The 22,593-nt window shown below is 46.6% G+C and overlaps 1 protein-coding gene across 1 annotated transcript in view; it reads left to right on the top strand.

The window, feature by feature from the left end:
- The window catches only part of EPHB1 (EPH receptor B1), a 407,554-nt gene that overhangs the window by 269,963 nt on the left and 114,998 nt on the right, over window positions 1-22,593 (top strand). The window contains exon 4 of the mRNA XM_036332515.1: window positions 516-671. Within this exon, the coding sequence (XP_036188408.1) occupies window positions 516-671 (156 nt within the window). The remainder of the gene's footprint in view (window positions 1-515; window positions 672-22,593) is intronic.

Genomic DNA, 22,593 nt, shown 5'->3' with positions numbered 1-22,593 from the left:
TCATGGGTGTTGCAACATGGCATTTAAGAACCATGGGTCTGGTCCATTGGTCACCCAGGACCCCTTTCCATGGAAGGACATTAGGCAAGATTCCTTCAGCGAGTGGCTCAGGGTAAAGCCCTGGCTATTAACCAGGTAGAACAGGGAGGGAATAACCATTTAAAGAGCACTTAGGTCCCAGACGCTGAGCTACACATTAGATTCATTTTCTCAATTAAATCTCTCAACACGCGTGAAAGGGAAGGATCATTGTTCATATTGCTCAAGTGAGAGAGGCCATTGGTACCAGGAAGGTATTTTTCACTAAGGATGTTTGAAGAATTGGAAGTGTTAAATAGGGTTTTCTAAACCTGAAACGCTCATTTTGTGCATGGGTATCACCATATCCTTTTTAGTGGGGACAAGGTTGGGGGGGTGGGTGGGATGTGGGCAGAATCTTTTGCTTTTCAGTTACAGGGAAAGGCCTCTCACTGCTGCTCTTCCACTAATTCTCAGATGGTCTCTTTGTGTTTCAGCCTGCCCTGCAGGGATGTTCAAGGCCAGCCAGGAAGCCGAGGGCTGCGCACACTGCCCCTCCAACAGCAGATCCCCCTCAGAGGCATCTTCCATCTGCACCTGCCGAACCGGCTATTACCGAGCGGATTTTGACCCCCCAGAAGTGGCATGCACTAGTAAGTGTCTAGTAAGGGCTCTGGGAAGGGGAGTTTGGTGTAAGGGGTGGGCCTGTGGCAGGGGAGGCTAAGACAACATTCTGCAATTGCAGCACTGGCTGCAGTGCTGAAATGCTGACTGAGGTGCTGAAGTGCTGGCTGAAGTGCTGAAATGTTAGCTGCGGTGCTGAAGTGGACAGCTCCTTACTGGGCACGCAGGGTCCCTTTCTCTGCTTAGTAGTACAGCTTCAAGATTAGGTTCTTTCTTCCCTCCTCCTCCCAGATGGGAGCGTTTTTTGAGTACAAATTCAAGATCCGCTAGGAGATTGCAGTGGTTCCTAGTATCTCTTCCAGTCACCTCCTCTAAGAAGCCCCCTTGGCCCTGTGTTTCTGTGACCAGCTCTTCTCAGACACTCATTTTATTGGTTGCCTAATTATTCTGTGATTGCCTTCTCAGTTACCAGATGAAGGTCTTATGTCCTTTGCAGTGCCTAGTATAGTACAGCATCTTACCCTCACCAAATGACAAGACCAGAGGCCTGGCCACAGTACCCATCTATGTGACAGATTTTCTAGGGGTTGGGCTAATGCATCAGCTCCACCACTCTCCTGTTCTCTCTTTAGAGAAGAGGGCAGTCATCCTGACAAAAGTGTGTGTGAGTTGTGGTGGGGGGAATGACTCCACTTCCTGTGTAAAGATGGGGAAAGGGAGAATTTCCTCACAATCTTCTCCCCCATAATCGTGGGGAGGCAGGAAGCACTATTCTCTCTACTCCCCTGGATTCCTCTGTGACTTTCCTCTCACCTCCTTAGATCAAATCCCTTCCACCCACCCCAGCATAGAAGGGTAGAGAGGGAATGTTTCATACATACTTGGAGTTTGGTGGGCAAAAAAAAATATGACTGAGCCCCTAGTAGAAGAGTTTCTTAATTCTGGTTTTGCAATGTATATAACCTTTGCTGGGTGAAGAAGAGGAATGGAAGTGTCTTCTAGATCAAGGTCCTGAGGTCGATCAATGTTTATAGATTTGAACTGAAAAAAAAAAAAAAGCTCATCCTCTTGTAAACTGATTTTCCCCAGACCCCCCTCTCTGGTGGGGTGATATGAACAGAAATAATTGTATTTCTGATGACTAGAGTCCCTGTCTTTCTGTTGCAGTATCTTCTCTACTGTTTTCTGAGGTCCCCAGGGGTCTCTGTGACCTTGACCCATTGTTTAATATACTAGTATTTCTTTAAAAGCCACTTAGGGGTAAGGAATCACCACTGCCTGGCTGTCCAGAAAAAGGACCGGTCTCCATGGCTGCCAAAGCACATAGCCAGGGTCTCACAGCTTCCCTCCTGAAACACACATTCCCTTCCATTTCTGCCCATGAGCCCTCTCTCCTCTGCAGATTAACTCATGCACATAGAGAGCTGGGCCTCCCAGCTCCCCACTTAGGCGGCACACCCTGTAAATCCATCCGGCCCTTGGATAAGGCCACCTGGAGGGAAGGTAGGCAATGACCTGATGCTCAGAAAGCTAATGTGGAGCTATCCTCCTTGCCATATTGCACTCCTACCTTTCAAGGCTTATCATCTGACCTTGAACCAATGGGACTGATTCCTGGAATAAATAGGAATATCCCAAAGCCTCTAGTCCACCCACTTAGACTCTCATTCTACTCTGCCTACCCATTATCTGCATCTACCTCATTGAAATCAGACCTCACTGGCTTTTCTTTCCTGTCTCTGGCCCAGCTATCTCTGGAGTTAGGCACACCTTTCTCACCCACTGTGATCCTACTACAATCTCCCCACCTTGCCCAGAGTAGGGGGGAATGCTAGACTTGCCTGTGTGTAGCACCGCACCCTTTGCTCTTGTGTCACAGATATGGAGTGCTAGGGTCAGACTGGAGATCACCAAATCAAAGCCACACTTGTCTGTGGTGGTCAGGCCCAAGAGCAGCTCACGGATGCGTTGTCCAGCCTCGGCCTGCAGGGGCAAGCACTTAGTGAGGGTCCCAGAGGCCCAGCTGGGCTGCCGCACAATGCTAGGCAAAACAAGTGTAAATAAACCTATTATTTCATTGAGTCTCATTATATATTTGATTTATTGTGTGCTAGAGAAGTACTGTATGAAAACGTCAATTTGTTGGCTTTTATAATCTCATTAGGGTTTCCTTTTAAAGCTTTCTAATTGGAGGTGCCATCTGTTCCCTTAAAAAGGCATCACACATCACCATAGTAAATAATTTTTCAGATACCAGGAACGTAGCTGGAGCGTTTGAGGCCAGGCACAGCCCTGCACCATGGCCTTGGGGGCCCGGCTGGTTACCCAAGTGGAACAAGACAGCCAGATACAAGCCCAGCTCAGCCTGAGAGAGGATGTTTGGGGTGGGGAGGGGACAGGTGCTTATTCACTTTGTAAGTGCCATCCTCCATCCCTCCAACCAGGGAGCAGTTATGGATGAGCAGGGCCGTGGGAGGACCCAGGGAAAGGGGAGCTCTGTCCCTCTAAAATGTACAGGACAGTTGGCATCTATAGTGCCCAGGTCCTTTGGGCATTGGGGAGAGGCGACAGGGCCAAGAGCCCTGGCCTCGGAGTTTGGAAGGACCTCAGGTGGGCCTGTTGCCGTCATCTTTAAATGAGATAATATCAACAGTGACAACAGTGAAAATGTATAAAGAATCTCATGATTTAAAATGAGCTCTTTTATAAGGCTAAAATACCTATAGTGCGCTGAAAATTAATATTTTTAATGAATTCCATTAATCTCTCAAGACTAGCACATATGTTTGTTATTTTTTATCATGTAAAAATGATTATTCTAAATTAACTGAGACATTTAGAATGCACAGTAACTTTTATGGCTCTACGTAGGCATGTCTTCATTTTCTTATTGATCTTCTGGGAGAGCCTGGTATCCCCTTGACCTCTGAGAGGCCCTGGCAGCCCTGTGTGTCCAGCCTTGTCCTTGACAAAGTTTGCAGACCCAGCACGGATTTGGGCACTCCCCAAGGCAGTGTCAAAGGGGCTGGTGTGGGCTCCAGTGCAGTCAGAGGAGGGACACTGTGTCTGAGTGAGAGGAAGTCATTGTTGCCAGTCTATAGACATCCAGCCCTTCTTCCTCCTTCTTCATCCTCTTGGCCCCTCTACCTGGAGTTCCAGATCTGCTGCATGAATACCTGGCTGACCGCTGCCTTGCCTGGCTCAATACGTGCTCATATTCTAGAGGAGGCCTTGCTTCCCTCAGCCTCGGAGGGCAAGAGGAGACTGAGAAGGCTGTGAAAGGGTTTAGGCCACACACCGCACCATGTCAGGGCAGCCCTCAAACATGGAAGGGATAGCCTAAGCCATCTAACCTGATGTGCTTGAGCCAATAGGACTGATTCCTGGAATAAGTAGGAATATCCCAAAGCCTCCAGTCCACACACTTAGACTCTCATTCTACTCTGCGGGGTGAGGTGAGAGCGGGGGATGGCTAGAGGCAGGTCTCAGGTGGCCCTCACCCCTCCCTGCTAAAGAAGCCTCTGAATGAAGCCAGGCTGTGTGGACAGTGAAGGGGTCAGGGGAAAGGTGCAGCCCACCAATGGGAAGGGGCCGTGAAGGCTGTGGGTTGAGCAGGCTGTGATCTCAGGCTCACTGAGCTGCAGCTGAGGACGTTGTCACGTTCCTCCTCTGCTGCCATCCTGGGCCCCCGCCCCATGGCCCTGGGGAGTCCTGGGGAGTCCTGGCATCCCACTTCCCTGATCATGGGTGGGCTCTGGGGAAGCTTATTAAATCGTCCTTCGTAAATAGCAGGTGGGCTGTGGCACTTCATGGACAAAAGTTTGAGTCTTGACTCTGTCTCTTACTTTCTCTGCAACCTTGGGCTGATTGCTGAACTACCTTCCATTCTGTCATTTTATCTTCATGACCTTGTAAGAATGCATGCCTTTCTGGGTTGGTATGAGCAATAAGCAAAGTAGTATTATAGAGGCTTTGGCACAGTGCCTGGCTCATAGCAAACTCTCGATCTGTGTTAAACTTGCTTTGGTTACATCCCTGGAAAGTGTGAGGATGGCCGCAGATACGGAAGCTCGCAGCATGCCAGGATGCTGGAGATCTAAAAATAAAAGGGATGTCCTCAGGAAGGGACCAGGTTGTGGCCGTCTCTGAGCATCGCAGCAGGATCCGTCTTTTATCCCCAGACTTCACAGTCACCTTGGTCCAAAGATCCTGGGGAAAACAATGAGGAGGCCATGGCCACTCGACCAGACGTGCTGTGGGAGAGAGGGGAGGCAGGGACCCAGCACCTTAGACCTGTAGCTGCTGCTGAGCCCTCTCCTTGGGGACCGGGAAGACTGATCCTGGGCAGCCCCATGGCAGACAAGGCTGGCTTTCAGTTCTCGGGAACAGGGCTCCGTGACTCCTCAGGGTCAGACACGCTTCTTTCCACAGGAGGGTCTATGGCACGGGAGGTGTGACAGGGTCAGCAGAGAGCAGGCGCAGCCAGAAACGTATGACGAAGTGTGCGGCTATGTGAAACCAAGCACCGAAATGTGCCTCTTTGGTTTTCAATAATTCCTAGTGTACTGGGAAACGGAATGGAAAGGAGGAATTTATGAAGCAGGTGAAAATAGACAATTATGCCTTATAAAATTGCTGTCTGTGAAAGACTATGCAGAAGGACTAGTGTAAAAATAATTACCTTGTTACATTTCTGACCACAAAAAAACCCCCTTTTCTGTCAACCACGTTGGAGAAACTTTGATGGATCACAGAGACAAGTCTGCGCTTGTCTTATTTCTTTATTTCTGCTTCGAAAGGCATGGATTTTCCCCTGCAGTTCTGGTCATAGAAATGGGACGGAGAAGGGGCTCCAGAAGTCATTGTCTCATCCACTGGGCCTTCCTGCCATCCCATCACATGAGGAGCACAATGCTGGCCAGGCCTCTGGGGTCCCCACAGAGACCACCCCTGACCTCCCTCGGGCCTCACACAGAAAGGCTAGGAAACTGAGTCGCCAGGTGGGGACTTTGGATATGGATCCTGGTGGTGTGTCTTGGGCACATGATGGCTGCTGTGAATAGGAGCATCTCATCGGCAAAACTAGGCATGGAGGAACTCAGGTTGGGAGGAAGTGAGAAGGAAGTGGCAGCATGTTAAAACTCAGGTCTGACTACCTCCCATGCATCCACCTCATGTACAGTGGGAGCTCAACTTCGGTACCTCCTGGGAGGATGGTGCAGACAATGATGCCGATTTGCTGTTACTCTCACTCTCGAATCTGCCTCCCACAGAGAAGGATGTGAACCATTCTTCCTTCTCCCTTCGCTGCACGCTCCAGTTATCTCCTTTAAGCTTATGTCTCGTCCTTTCACAGTGGTTCTCAACCTTCTGGCCCTTTAAATACAGTTCCTCATGTTGTGACCCAACCATAAATTGTTTCCGTTGCTACTTCATAACTGTCATGTTGCTACTGTTATGAATCGTAATGTAAATATCTGATATGCAGGATGGTCTTAGGTGACCCCTGTGAAAGGGTCGTTTGACCGCCAAAGGGGTTGCGACCCACAGGTTGAGAACTGCTGCTTTAGGGGCTAGCAGCTGGCCCCCTCTTTCATCACAACCATCCTAGGGCACCGGGTGGTCCCTGTGGCACATGGATCATGCTCCTTGGATGGACTGCCCAGGAGCGTGGTGGCATTGCCCAGAATGGGAAAGAGGCTCAGAGGCCCAGAGGATGAAAAGGGACTTGGGATGACAGGAAAAGAATGAAGTCCTCTGCGGCCAGGCCTGATGGCCTTCGGGGTGCCATGAACAGCCTGTAATGACATCAGCTCATCAGCTTCTCCCACCAGTCTTGGTTCCTGCTGGGTCATGTTCATCAAGATCTCTAGGGGTTTTTTTCTTTATTGCAATGGTTTCTAACTACAATGCCTGTGTTTACAAGCAGCCTCAACATCACAGGGAACTTGGAAATACCAATTGGCAGCCCCTCCCTAGACCGACTGAATGAGAAGCTCTGGGGGTGGCGGGTGGGGCAGCAATCTGAGTTTTCACAAGCCCTCCAGGTGATTCTGTAGCACGCTAAAGTTTGAGAACATTGCTTTAGAACTAGGTCATATTTCTCTGTCCTCTGCTTTATGATTCCTAGGGAGAGAGGCCATTGCGTGAATTTCTGCAGACTGGAGCCACAGGGCCTGCCCTTCCCATCAATGTCTTGTGTGCCTGGCTTGGCCAGGATGGGAGGTGGGGTGGAGGGAAGGAGGGAGGGAGGAAGGAAGGGAGAGAGAGAGAGATTGGAGGAGAGGTGGGTGTGATGTGAGCCTCACTAGTTTTCAGAACAACTCCCACCTGCTCTGGCTTGGTTCCAGTTCATTCTCACTTTGGGGAGGTTGGGGCAGCGTGGAGACCTCCAATGTACAGCATCAGCGAGGGTTGGGAGCAGTGATGGGGGAGAAGAGTGGAGATCAGGTAGCATGACCTAGCTGGGATGGGCTCAGGGAGGGCTGAGGGAGAAACTGAGGCAGAAGCAAACTGAGTGATTAGATGGAGGGTTAGGTGGGAAGAGACTATAAGGGGGTGATGGTCCTTACCCCTCACATGGTCTTCTACCCCACCTGATAGTAAACAGACCAGGAGGAAACTCTGGTGCTGCCATATAGGGGAGGGTGTTTCAGGCCCATTGAAGACTACACTACACTTTGGGGGTGATTTTGAAAACTTTGCAAAGGTAGACATTTTCAAAAGCATTTGCCTCTATTGATCTGGGAGTTGCAACATCTTGAAAGAGGGCTGCGCTGCTCACAGTTAGCTCTACCCATTGCTGACCAGGGCTTTAGTAAAAGACCCACCGTGTGCTCCATTCTATAGATAGAAGAGCCGTTTGATTTTACCCTGCTCCATGATCCATGTTACACATACAGCTATGTCATTTGTGCTTCTGAGGGGGAGGTAATCTGTGTTTCCCTTGAGGTGGAATTCAGACTAGGGTCGTAGATGAACAAGAGTCGTAGGGCAAGCTGTTCCTCGGCTGCCTGGATTTGGATAGTTTATGCACCTGGATGCAGAATTGAGGGACTGTGACTGTAAGCTGAAAGCTATTTGTAACTGTCACTGCTGTTTCAAGAAAGGTCACTGTGTACACACGCTTTCACACTTCTATAATCTACAATTTCTTTTCACCGTGGTTTGACCCAAGTGGGTACAACCCTTAGGAGGCATCCTATAGTTCTTAGTTTTGAGCTAATAGCCGGGCACGTGCGCTGACATTTCTGTTTCAGCATTTCGTCGTAAGGGCATTGGGAGTCACAGACTGTTAACATTCAGAGCAGCCTGCCACCCAAACTCCTCCTCAGCGTCAGCCTTCTCTCTCCAACAAACCTGAGACGTGGCCATTCCACTTTTATTTTTCTGAGTATTTGTGATGACGGACAGCTGGTATATTTTTCAGGGCAGCTCTATTCCATTGCTAGGCAGCCATCACCCATGATGTAGGAGAGGTCTTCTGGACCTTGTCCTGGGCACTGCTTTCCTCCCCTCCTCACCTGTGGTCCACCATTGAAAGGGCCAGTGTTCCGGAGGTTAGCAGTTCCAGTGTTTGAGGCTGACTTTCTTATCCATCCTTAATCACCTACTTTAGGCTAAACATCTCTTGTGTTATCTATTCCTCAAAGCCACTGATTTCCTGAACCCCATTGGCCTGGCTGGCAGTTTCTTAATTTCCCACATTGATCAATGTAACTCTCAAGATATGGTAGCCAGGATGAAACATGACCCTCATCCCAGAGCAGGGTTCAGTGGAAATATGATGGATTTTCTCCTGTGACTAGGATACCCTTCATTGTTCACTTTGGTTGCAGCCCTCACATATAGGCTCCTACCAGAATGCCTGGGCACGAAACAACCAATGTTTTTGTTTGTCCCTTTAGGAAATGATGCCCATTTGGGTCTCTCCTTCTCTGCACTTATAACTTTGCATTGTAGATTTAGGCATAGTGTTCATTCAAGTGTAGAGCACTTTGAGTACCTATTTTTATTATCTCTTAAATGAGAATTATTAGCATAATTTTTAGGAGTGTGGGCTCTGGCATCTATAGCTGGGTTCAGTCCTGCCCTGCCACTTGCCAAATGTGTGATGTGGAGTGACTGTCATGGCTTCTCTGTCTCCATTTCTTCATCCATAAAATGAGTAGAGTATGTGTGTCTGCCTTACTGTATTGTCAAGATTATTAAATGTAGTAATACTGTTTAGAACAGTGTTTGGCATTCAGGAAGCATTCAGTGAAAGTAAGCTATGTTATTATATTACTGTTGTTTGAGTTGCCTATCCTACTTTAATGTTATTTCAAAGCTGCTAAGATCCAAGCGCTGGCATTGTCATTTAGCTACCATTTCTTCCTTTGGTACATACGTGTATCTATGTAGTTGTGTGTGTTTTTTTTCAGTGACCATTGACGAAACTAGGTATGCTATGTATCCACCCTTTTTCTCTGCAGGCTCATAAACTTTTAGAAAAAGAAACAATGTCACTGTGTGTGACAAAGACCAGCGGTCCCAGGTGCCTTTGACTCTCATCAGAGATTTAGAAGGCAGCTACTTTCAACTTTGTGTTAAGTGTAGATTCTGAACACTGTTCGAGAGAGCAAAAGCTGCCTGAGTAATTTGTGAAATCCCAACTGAGTGTGTGCAAAGAGGTGGTGGAGATGCCCACCAAGAGAACTTCTGAATTGTGTGGGAATTTGGGTGAAGTGAACAGAAATGGGTATTACAGTTTGGGCATGCCCATGCTGTCTGGATTATGTGTGGCAGAGGACCAGGATGCCAGCATTTTGTAGTGATTTATTTTTGAAACTGTGTGTCTGGTCTTCTGAGAAACTCTTCACACAATTGGCTGTAAAGTGCTCAGTCAGAGCCAGACATCTGATATGGTGTTGGCTGTGGGCTTAATGGACTCCCCAGTGGATAAATGATCATGGATGGCTTTGTAAAAAAACAGCAGGCTGCAGTTGTGAAGTCACCCTTTGGCATGGCCAGGATTCCCTCCAGCCTGTGCCAGAGACCACCTGGCACAGGTGCTCTGACTGAAGCCACAAGGAGAGTGTTTGTCTCACAGAGACTGAGGGATAGAGGGCCACAGGCCACTTGGACACACAGGTCTCTCTGTCTTCATTCTGTAGAGAGAAGGTCAGGGCAATGGTAGTAATGGGGCACCCCCACCCCACCCTGTGACTGTGGGCTTAGACTTGCAGGTGGCCTTTTGAGCAGCTCCTTTAGGTAACCTCTGAGCTCTGCTCACCTTGGACAGGGCAATAAAAGGTGCTCAACAGTGTGGAATGGAGTAGAGTGAGGCCTGCATGGCAGCTGTGGAGTGAGATAAAGCTTGGTGTAGACTGGCTTTGCTGGGCGAGACATGCATAGAAGGTGAATGGTTAAAGGGGCAACAGGTGGCAGTGGGATGCCATGGTCACCACCAAACCCTGCCAGTGCTCAGTGAGGGAGACAGAAAGCCATTTAATTCCCCAAGAGAGGATGCTGTCTGATGGCCAGCAAAGAGGAACTTTCATGTGAGGTGAGAATTCTCTGTCCCGGTAGGTGAAGGTCAGGCTTTGTGCCCATGCCCACTAAAAGGGCCTGTGTGCAGCTCTCATGAGGTTAGCCATGCCCATGCCTGCATGGGTTTGGGACGGTTCAGGGTCTGAGTTTTCAGCAATTGAAAATGACATGCCAGAATAAGTTGCTCTGCAGGAGGCCCTGCCCCAGTAGGAGCAATCCTTAGATTGTAGCAATGAGTGAAGTGTGTCCTAAGGTCATTTGACTTCAGGGAGACTGACTGTCGTCATCTCGAATGAAAGCAAACACCTGGGAGCCTGCTCTGGGAGGGCGTGGCCCAGTGTAGGATCTTTCAGTTGGAAGACACTTTGGAAATCTTTTCTCTGAGACTTTACCTGGATCAGAGATGACAGGCGCAGGAGCTGAGAATGAACAGCCTGCCCCAGTCTAGGGCAGGAGTCCTGTGTACAGCTGTGGGAGATTCACAGAGGAGGTCTGCATGAGGCCTTGGGGGCCTTGGACATGAAGATGGTCTTCCTGCTTCTGAAGGCCCTCAGGTCAAATGTCTGGGCAGTGCCTTCTATTCCTTTAGTGGCCCCCTGGTCACTCTTTCTCTTCTAGAAGCTGAAGAGGTGGACAGGGGTTTCTGGGTTTTATACCAGACAGTCCTTTATGCATGTAGAGTGCACTCGGACACTCTGAAAGCTTCATCACATATTCTGCCATTTGATTCTCCCATGAATGTGAGGAAGGCAGTGTTCCCTCCTCATCCCTGTCCAGGCCCAGGTGCTGCATCTTCACCAGCTTCCTCAGTCAGTGCTTGTGTGGCGGTTGCTCAGCAACCCACCTCCACTGCAGATGTTGAGTTCCTCAGGGTAGAGGTCCACAAACTTTTCATACCATAGCCTCATATGCAGCCCATAGCACACAGTAGGGTCTCAGGAAAAAATGTATGGATCAATCAAGAATCAATGAATGATCAGGCTCAGAGACTGCAAAAAATGTATGGATCAATCAAGAATCAATGAATGATCAGGCTCAGAGACTGCAAGTGACCTGCCTAAGGTCACGCTGCAGCATAGCTGGCACTCAGCCTGGTTTTCTGTGTGGGTCCTGTGCATCTTTCACTGCTCCAGAAGGAAAGAGGTCTTGAAGGCCATGTCTTTAAGCGACATGCCCTATAACTCTCCTTGACTCAGAGTGTTCCTAGGGGAACTGCAAGGAGGAATCATGTCAAACCTTTCCTCTCTCTGGCCTCATCTTAGGACACAAATAGAAGATTCCACCTTGGATTCCCCCCCCCCCTACTCAGGCAGTTATGTGATACTGGCTGTAGACACATTCCAACTGACAGATGCTCTGGGTACAGGGGCCTCAGCTATCCTCGGAGGCTTCTGCAGCATCATGGAAACCTAGATGCCCAGGCTTCAGCTAGAGCCAGATATAGGGGCTGTCTCTTTTCCAGAAAGTCAAATCCATCCTCTTTCTCCCAGGCAATTAACTCCATGCAAACAGGAGAAACAAGGAGCACTTTCTACAAACATTTGTGTTTGGTGAAATGTGTAACACTAGGTTCTTTGATGTTCCCCAAATCCTTCTCCGCAGGGTCCCTCCTTGTTTTGATTAATCACTTCTTCTTATGAACTGTTATGATTAGGAGAATTGCCTGAGTACAGGCCCAGTGGTTCCAAAACCCTAATGAGCAACACGTGCAGACATGCTCAGCATGATCCTAGAATCACGACTGCTCTGTTTCCATAGGGAAGCTACTGAAGTGGTTTAGGAATAAGAGCTTCCTGCTTCCATGAGAAACCTACCTGTCGTCCTCCATCACCCAGCTGCGTTTGCATCACACCTTCACCTTACACACCTAATGTCTCCACCCTGGGCAGGAAAGTTAGGGTGAGTTTGGCATGGACCAGGCCTGCACTTAAGTCCTGATTTCACCACTCACCAGCTATGTGACATGAACAAGTTACTTAATATCTCTGAGCTATAGTTTCCTCAAATGTAATATGGGGATAATAGTTCCTACCTCATAGTGTGTTGGGAAGATTAGATTTTATTAAGTAATGTACCAAGATGGCTAAGACAGTACTTTGGATACTGTCATAGGGCATATCATTAAAACAAAATTCTAAATTCCATAAAGAACTCCATTGAAATGGAAACAAAAGCCATCTCTCTGGGTTTTTTGCAAATGTTCCTTGTAGAAATCTACTGCAGGGAAATTACTGACATGAATCACTCACTCAATGGCATGAAACAAACAAGTTTTACTAAATCAAAGCCTTGCCCTTCTGACGTCCATGCAGGTGGCACAGGTTTCTGTCTACAGGAAACCTATGGTCCTGGGGCTCATTTAAAATTGATTCCAAAGTTGGCATAAAATTAGAATGTCGGGATTCCAAGACTGTTAGGAAAAGTAAAGCAACATGATTTCCCCAGGTTTCGACGTCCTCTCTTCCTTGCCCAAGGGGTACCTCCTACATTTTAAGAAGAGGAACCAGGCGTCACTCAGCTTTCCAGCCCCTGCTGCCTCAGGCCCCCACCACAGCTCCCTTTTTGGAAGGGATACCTCAGAACTTCAGACACCATCTTCATATTAAGCAAAATAGTGCTCCAAATGTCTGGTGCTCATCACGCATAACTTGTAGAAAGTCCTTGGTCTGTTTCTTCCCCAAATCCCAAGCCTCTCTAAGGTTCTACTATTGAGAGGAGAATGCTTCAATAATCTGTTCATTTTGATGCCACTACTTTATACATGTCCCTGATAACTCACTCCTGGTTTCCTGATATGGCCTCAAGCCCCCCCCTCCCACCCTCACACTCCCACCTTGCTAAGATCTGACAACCCCTGCTGCCATGTTCCCTATAGTTGTGTTGTTATTGGTGACTGACAGAATCTTTAGGAGATGCCCCACTGCCATCAAGAAGCTACCCCACATGCCCCTCTCCAAGGTCCTGAACTGGCACAGTACACCACATCACAGCCCTTTTCTCTAGGACAGGAGTGGGAAACCCTTTTTTCTGCCAAGGGTCATGTGGATATTTATAACATCATTCGTGGGCCACACAGAGTTATCAACTTAAAAATAAGCCTGCTATATTTGGTGAAGCATTTAATTAACTCACCCTTAATGCATTGGCAGGGCCAGACCAATGATTTTGAGGGCCTTATAAGCCCTGTGGGCCAGATATTCCCCACCCTTGCTCTAGGACAATGGTCATTCTTCTCCGGTCTCCCAGGAATTCTGTACTTAGTGAGGGAATAATGGAAGAGGAAATAGTGTCTCAGGAGGGAAAGAGAAAGGGAAAGAGGCTGCTGAACATAGGTTGGGAAGTGTCATAGCTACACTTTCAAGGCAGCTTGAAAGAATAGAGGTTTATTTGTTTGCTTTTTTATATAGTTTTCAAGTAACCGATTACCAAAGAAAAAACCAAACAGAACATGAAGTTGAGTTCATGTTTATTTTATGACTCTACTACACTTCTGAAAGTTGCAAAATTTGCCTCTTTTGGTGTGTGTTAATCCTCTAACCCAGCAGTTCTCAACCTGTGGGTCGCCAACCTGTGGGTCGCGACCCCTTTGGGGGTCGAACGACCCTTTCACAGGGGTCGCCTAAGACCATCGGAAAACACATATAATTTCATATTGTTTTTGTTATTAATCACTATGATTTAATTATGTTCAATTTGTAACAATGAAAATACATCTTGCATATCAGATATTTACATTACGATTCATAACAATAGCAAAATTACAGTTATGAAGTAGCAACGAAAATAATTTTATGGTTGGGGGTCACCACAACATGAGGAACTATATTAAAGGGTCATGACATTAGGAAGGTTGAGAACCACTGACCATTCTGCTTTCAGCTTTGTATGCTGTATTGAGGGCAAAGATATAACAATCACCCCGACTTGGTTTTTAGCATACTTTGCCTCCATAGAAGACCTTTTCAAGTCTCTACAGTCCCCACTTCCTGTCTGTCTCTGCTCCTGGACTCTTACCTCTCTGTAAAATCTTAAAGACTTTCCCCTTCTTTAGGAAGCCTTCCAATCATTCAGACATGGTTTCTTTAAGTAGCTATTTTACAATGAGCAATGAGTAGAGAGTTGGAACTATAATTTTTGGTGATCAACCCTCCTCCCATATCTTCCTGTCCTCTTGCACCACACTTTTTAAATGATTCCTACTCCTTTTTCTCTGGTCTCCTTCTCTATGCCTTCTTAACTCAGTCCACATTGAAGTATGCAGTCATTTTTCCAAACTACAGTGTTGACACTTTTCAGCCATAAGAACATTACCTCTTTGCACTTTTGACTCACAATATTCAGGAGTTTTGAATATCAAATGTCCTTCCTAGCTCATCCCCAGACCATAGCTCACATCTTCTGCCTAATGAGAGATTGAATAGAAAACAGTTTGTTGTAGGAGTGAAGAAGGTGTTTTCTTGCCTACAGGCAGAGGAAGAATAAGCAAGGCCAACTACCATGTCAAAGCCAAATCACTTCTCATATGCCAGGAAGCATATATATATATATATATATATATATATATATATATATATATATATATAGGCACACCTTGTTTTATTGCACTTCATTTTATTGCATTTTGAAGAGATTGATTTTTTAACAATGGAAGGTTTCTGTCAATCTTGAAATGAACAAGACTATTGGCACCGTTTTTCTAACAGCATTTGCTCACTTCTTATCTCTGTGTCACATTTTGGTAAGCCTTATACTATTTCAAACTTTTTCATTATATAATATGTGTTATGGTGATCTGTGATCAGAGATATTTGATGTTACTATTGTAATTGCTTTGTGGCACTGTAAGCCACATCCGTATGAGAATGTCAACTTAAATGATTGTGTTCTAACTGTTCCACCAACTGGCCATTCCCTCATATCTTTCCCTCTCCTCAGGCCTCCCTATTCCTAGAACACAACAAATTAGTAACCATACAAAGGCCTTAAGTGTTTAAGTGAAAGGAAGAGTTGCATATCTCTCACTTTAAATCAAAAGCTAGGCATATCTATGCTTAGTGAGGAAGGCATGTCAAAAGTGAGTCACACTGAAAGCTAAGCCTCTTGTACCAAATAGCCAATCTGCGAATGCAGAGGGAAAGTTCTTCAGAAATGAAAAGTGCTATTCCAGTGAGCACACAAATGATAAAAAAGCAAAACAGCCTTATTGCTGATATGAAGAAAGTTTCAGTGGTCTGGATAGAAGATCAAACCAGTTATAACATTCCTTTAAACTGAAACCTAACAAAGTCTAGGATCCTGACTCTCTGTAATTATATGAAGGCTGAGAGGTAAGGAAGCTGCAGAAGAAATGTTTGAAGTGAACAGAAATTGGTTCATGAGGTTTAAGGAAAGAAGCTGTCTCTATAACATAAAAATGTAAGGTGAAGCAGCAGATGCTGATGTAGAAGCTGCAGTAAGTTATCCAGAAGATCTAGCTAAGATAATTAGTAAAGGTGGCTACACTAAACACAACAGATTTTCAATGTAGACAATACAATCTTATATTGGAAGAAGATGCAATCTAAAACTTTCATAGCTAGAGAAGAGAAGTCAATGCCAGGCTTCAAAGGATAGGCTGACTCTCTTGTTGGGGGATAATGCAGCTGTGACTTTAAAGGGAAACAGATGCTCATTTACCATTCTGAAAATCCTAGAGTCCCTAAGAATTATGCCAAATCTACTCTGCCATTAGAGCAACAAAGCGAGGATCATGGCACATCTGTTTACAACATGGGTTACTGTATATTTTAAACCCACTGTTGAGACCTACTGCTCAGAAAAGAAAGATTTCTTTTAAAATACTGCTACTTATTGACACTGCACCTGGTTACCCAAGAGCTCTGACAGAGATGTACAATGAGATCAATGTTGTTTTCATGGTTACTAATATAACATCTATTCTGTAGCTCATGGATCGAGGAGCAATTTTGACTTTCAAGTCTTATTACTTAAGAAATAGATTTTATCAGGCTATAGCTGCCATAGAGAGTCTTCCTTTGATGGATCTGGGCAAAGTAATTAAAAACCTTCTGGAAAGGATTCAGCATTCTAGATGCCATTAGGAACATTTGTAATTCATGGGAAGAGGTCAAAATATTCACATTAAAAGACTTTGAAGGCACTTGGTTACAAGCCTTATGGATAACTTTAAGGGGGTTCAAGACTTCAGTGGAGGAAATACCCGCAGATGAAGTGGAAATAAAAAAAGAGCTAGAATTAGAAGTGGAGCCTGAAGATGTAAAATTGCTGCAATCTCATGATAAAACTTGAACGGGTAAGGAGTTACTTCTTATGGATGTGCAAAGAAAGTGGTTTTGTGAGATGGAATTCACACCTGTTGAAGATGCTGTAAATATTGTTGAAATGACAATAAAGGATTTAGAATACTACATAAACTTAATTGATAAAGCAATGGCAGAGTTTGAGAAGATTGACTCCAATTTTGAAAGAGGCTCTCCTGTGGGTGAAGTGCTGTCAAACAGCATCTTATGCTACAGAGGAATAGTCAATAAAAGGAAGAGTCAATGGACATGGCAAACTTCATTGTTGTCTCATTTTAAGAAATTGCCACAGCCAACCCAACCTCCGCAACCACCACCTTGATCAGTCTGCAGTCATCAACAATGAGTCAAAACCCTCCACTGGAAAAAAAGTTACGACTTCTCTGAAGACTCAAATGATGGTTAACATTTTTTTAGCAATGAAGTATTTATTAATTAAGGTACAAACGTGTGTTTTTTTTTTACATAATGCTCTTGCATATTTAATACACTAAAGTACACGGAAAGCACAACTTTTATATGCATTAGGAAACCAAAAATTTTTTGTGACTTAGTTGATTGCAGTATTCACTTTAATGCAGTTGTCTAGAACTGAAAGCATAATATCTCCAAGGTATGCCTGCCTGTACAGGTGCACACACAGGCCATGAACCCAAAAGAGTTGGACCCATTCTAGGGACGCAACCCAATGCCCAACACTAAGGTTCTATCTCTTCCTGAGTGCAAGGGGTAGGTGACCTAGAGGATGTAGACTGGGGCAGACAGCCTCCAAGGTACTACTCCCCCAATATAGTTCCAGCCTGGTGGACAGGACCCCCAGACACTATCTCTGACTATTTTATTCTACATTGATCTTACCTTTTCTGAAATAGCTGTAATTCTTTGTGTCTGTATCACTTACTTTCACCCTTAATCATATGTATTCACAATTTCCAGCGCTCCATGTATGGGGTGTTGCCTCACTAATAAGCATCTGGGTTCTCCAATCTCATGGGCTGTAACCTCTATACATTCACAGCTTTCACTGTGCTCAGCACAGTTCTGGGGATGGGGTCTCTGCTTAAGGAATAAATGGCAGAATTAGATCCATCTTACTTAGATGAATGGTCAGGATTCCAGATCATCTAAGAGTAACCATACTACTAATAACAATAGCAGCTGACAGTTACTGAGTTCCTCTGTTTACCAGGCACACAGCTAAACTCCTTGGGTATATCATCTCAGTAAATCCTCAAAACTACCACTTCTCAGATGAGAAAATTAAGGTACAAACTTAGAAGTTCACCTTCTCAAGGTTTACCAACAAGGGAATATTTTGAAAAGTGGTTGCTGTGAACATGTAGGGGGTTCATTGAGTGTCTCGGAAAAGTTTTGTATGTCTTCGAGCACACATTCATTTTTCTCAGAAAAAGCTTTGTTACTTTCATCAGATTCTTCAAGGGGTTGTTCACACTGTGGGGAGGACCCTATCTCTGGCCCATGCAGAGCAGCTCAGTTTCAGCCGGCAAAGGGGTCTCCCAGGAGGACATTGCCTCACCATGGCTGTCACCCTCTCCAGCTCCCCATGGGGAGTGGTCCACGGACACAGACCCTAACTGTAGAAAGGCACAGTTAGCTGGACACTGCCTGCTGGGCATCTTGGACTGACCTGAAATTCACATTTAAGTTCTCAGACCAGGAGGTTGGCCTTATTCAGATTCCATGTAAAGGAACTGGCTTAGGGGCTTACCGGTCTTCAGCAGATTTTCCCTTTTGTTACTCAGGCATACTCTTATTTCTAGCTTAATGCCTATAAACAAACTCACCACTCTCTCCCACCGACTTTGACCCCATTTTTAAAAAAGAATCATCTGTCCCAAATCATGTTAAAAAGCGGGAGATTCTATCACAACATGGCAACACTTGGGCTAACCCAATGGCTCAAGAAGGATCTTTTCTGTGTAACTTTTTGTAGTCTTGATGCTAACCATGCTCCATGCAGTATGAGCCAACATCTCAGGAACATGTTGGAAGACAGAGCCCCATCCCCATAACAGGACCCACCATATTCCCTCCACCCAGAGAACCATAGCTCAGTGGTTTCCCATTTTTTAAAAGGACTGAGTATTCCTGGCCTTTTTAAGAGGAAGCTTCCTTCAGTAGTCACTGTGGCAACAGATCAGAGAGGCTTCAGAAAGCCTGTCTGTAAATAATTAAGGAAAACCAGGATGTGGACTGAAGACCCTGGCTCTGAGCCCTGCCACTGCACTTCCTGAGGACTTTGCAGAAGATGAAGATTTTCTTCCCCCTCTGGCCTCCCTCTCTAATCCTCTTTAAACATTTTGTCTGATCTCAATGGACCTCCTTCTTGAGGATGCTGCTCAGGGCCCTGGTTCTGGCAAAATGCTCCCTGTAGGGGTAGGGCCCCAGTCCAGGGAGTGCACTGGTCCTAGGAAGTTGTCCTGGTGCCTTCCTGTAAGGAGATTTATTCAGGGGCCAAACCTGCTCTGGTCAGGCTCTTTATTCAGGCATGCAAGAGGCCGGTTAGTCTACTTGCAGGAGTGTGCTCTCATTATTGGGATGGAGCACAGGCCTGGGAACATCGTCACTGTAGCCACCCAGACACAGGGCCTGGCTCGCGGCCTGGAAAAGGCCTCCTGGGAGAAGGGACAGGAGCTATGAGCATTGGTAGGAGGCAGTCTGAGCCTGGGACTATTTTATTTCCTAGCACTTATTCTTTTTTTTTCTTTTTTTAAATATATTTTATTGATTTTTTACAGAGAGAAAGGGAGAGAGATAGAGAGTTAGAAACATCGATGAGAGAGAAACATCGATCAGCTGCCTCCTGCACATCTCCTACTGGGGATGTGCCCGCAACCCAGGTACATGCCCTTGACCGGAATCGAACCTGGGACCACTCAGTCCGCAGGCTGACGCTCTATCCACTGAGCCAAACCGGTTTCGGCCCTAGCACTTATTCTTGCCTGAAATCATCTCCTTTATCTCCATGTTTCCTTCTTTCTTGTCAGTTTTTCTCCCCAGAATGTAAGCTCCATGGGAGCAGAAACCTGCCTGTCATGAGTTTCCTATCTCCCAGGTGCCTATAACAGCATTTGTTAAGAAGTGAATGAATGAATGAATGAGTGAGTGAATGAATTAATAATGAATGGGGTTCCAGTCGTTGTTTGTGGTCAAGACTCGTCACCTCCACAGATATGCACTGCGAGCCCAGGCTTATGCTGGGTAGGGAGGAGGTGAGTGGCGAGGGACAAACAGCAAGGCATGCTCAGGTTTTCCTAGCTCTCCCAGTCCACTCGCCAAGGGAAGGCCATCCCTGTCTCAGAGGTATGCAGTCTTGGACTCACCAACCACAGCTCCCCTAGACCCTCATTCATGCTCCACAGACACATTTGCTCTGGAATGCAGCCATGGATGAGAAGTGGTTGTTTCAAATGAATGCTGTTTCTTAATAAACATGAAAATCCATCCTGGAAACCCACTGCTTTTCTTCCTGAATCAGGAGCAAATGAGCAGTGCCTGGTCTCCCCAGCACCACGGACACCATCGGATCAGGGGCAGCTCCTCACTTGCCACTTTATCTCTACCAAAGCCTCTACCACTTAGAGTCACAAGCTGTGGGGCCTCACTGCTGCCCCTTCTGCGCCCCCCCCCCCCCATATCAACGCCCCAGCAGGACAGCTTGTCTTGTGCTGGAGAGCAGTGCACACATATGACCTGAAGCCTTGCACACCAGGTGAAAGGGGGCTCCCCTGGGTAAAATGTTAGGCATGGAAATGATGAGCCAACCCCCACCCCCCCAGGGGGCCACATTGTGGTGAGGACAACACAGAGGAGGAGACCATTACAATGCAATGATCTGGGTTAGGCGGCTAGAAGTGGGCTTTGGAAGCCAGAGGGGGGAGTGTATGACTGCGGGCATGCACTGAGGGGGAAGCTTCCTGATGGAATGGGTGCTGGACATTAAAGGGTGAGCAAGAGATGCTCAAGTGGAGCGGAGGAAAAGAATTCCAGACAGAGGAGAAATCCCTGTGCAGAGGCTCAGGAATATGGAGAGAGTTTAGTGTGCACAGGCAATCATGGGGATCTTCCTGTTGGCCGCACCAGGAGGAGCGAGGGTCAAGTGGCCAGAGATGAGATCAAGAGCAGCAAGATACACAGGGACTCGAAAGACGTGGACAGGAGGGTAAACTCTTGGGTAACTGGAGTTTGAGCAGAGGAACTCTGACTCCATGTACGTTTTGGAACTCACACTCCGGCAGATGAGAATGGATGAGAGCTGCAAAGCAGTGTTGGAGAATTCATTAGGAGGCTTTTGCAATAGGGCAGGGGAATTGACAAAGCCCTTTGTTATGAGGGGGAGGAGGATATAAAGGAGGGGAAGGATCTGAGGAAAAGGAGATGGAGCTGACAGACCATGTGTCGTGGGATACAGAAGATGTGGCTCACAGGGCCTGGCTAGTGACAACACAGGGTGTCGAGGGAGTTAAGGACTGAATTGTGTTTCCTAGACTTGTCAAGCAGGAGGCCAAAAGGAAAAGCAGGCACGATGGCTGAGCAGGGAAGTAACCAGGCTGCAGCTGGCGGAGCAGGGAGAGAGGAGAGCCACCAAGTGTGACTCCGCTTTGGAAAAGCTTGGCTGGAGAGTGGAGAGGAGAGGACCTGCCACGCAGAGATGTCAGGGGGCAGTGTTTTAGTTTTAAAATGGCAATGACATATGCACGTTTAAGTGGAGAAGCTGGAGTCGGGAAGATGGTGAAGTTGAAGGTCAGTGGAGCAAGGAGATCATTGAAACATGGGGGATTAAAGGGTGGGAGGGATGGGTGGTCACTCCCTTAGACATCCTTGTCTCTGCCCCTCTGCCCAAGGCTGCTTTCTGAGTGACAGCTCAGGATGGCCTGAGGATGCAATAAGATAACATTGTTAAAGGATTAGCCCCACATCTAGCAAAGTGCAAGCATTCAGTGAATGTATTTATTGCAAGTAGGAGAACCAGTGGTCTGTGGCCAAGGCTGGGCTGTCTTCTGTGAAAGGGAGATAGGCAACAATGACATTGACCACTGGGTGCTTGTGATCTGAGTCTCATCAGTCTGAGCAAACAGATGTGTCCCAGACAGGTATTGGCCAATACAGGTGTTAACTAGGAGTGCAGTGTGAGGAGAGAGGCTGGCCAGGCCCAGTGCTGACTGCCCTCCCAGTGCTAGCTGTGTGCTGATTCCTAAAGAGATGGATGTGTGTCCCTGGGCAGATGGGTGGGGAATTCTTAAATGCTATTTGCAAGACTTCAGTAGAAATGCTTCATGAATCCTGCCCTGTCACAAGCATGCATGCAAGTTGTGCTTTAGCTCAGGCCTAATGGGCTTTATATAGTACAGTACTGATTTTCTTTCATGTTTTAATAGAATTCGATTTAATATTTGCTTTCTGCTCTAGCTGCTGGCTGTTGACTGATTCAACACAGAATCCTTCCCTGGTGCCCCCCGACCTTGTTGTTATTCCCTCATTTTGTGTGTTGGCATTTGATTCCTGTCTCCAGCATGAACCACTTTACACATGTCTCCGTTCAGCTGGCGACAGTCACGTGCATGAATTCTGAATGCATTACTACCCGAGCGGCTGCTCCAGCAGACCTGGCATTCAGAAGGGGGGCTTCCAGGCAGAATTCATTTCCATCAGTTAGACGTTGGGGAGATGCAGAGCTCGGCTTGAGAACCTGAGACTGTGATCTGTTGTGTTCTTGGGCAGAAGATTCTCCAACTTAATCTCAAAATACCCAACACTGTGGCCATTAATCCAGCAACATTTTGCCCTTCTGTGAAGTAGCAGGCTTCCTAGTGTTTTCACCAAGGCATTTCCACCTTGGCCAGAGTGAGAACAATAGCCGTAGACAGCTGGCCAGAGGGAAGAGGCTGCCCTTCTCGAGTCCCAGGAAGCCTGGCTGGTTTATAGGAGAGAGAGTGTGTTCAAATTTCACGTTATCCTACCACTGACATTTGGAGTTCCCTCTCTGTATAAGTTTGGGCTTGGAGATAGCTTTTCCCTCAGTGGGAAAAGGTAGTCAGTTTCACAGGGCAGCACAGGGCATTGGTTAAGAATGTAAGCG

Source organism: Myotis myotis, unplaced genomic scaffold, assembly GCF_014108235.1.
Source record: "Myotis myotis isolate mMyoMyo1 unplaced genomic scaffold, mMyoMyo1.p scaffold_m19_p_13, whole genome shotgun sequence".
Lineage (NCBI taxonomy): Eukaryota > Metazoa > Chordata > Mammalia > Chiroptera > Vespertilionidae > Myotis > Myotis myotis.
This window is presented reverse-complemented; position numbering and strand designations above follow the sequence as displayed.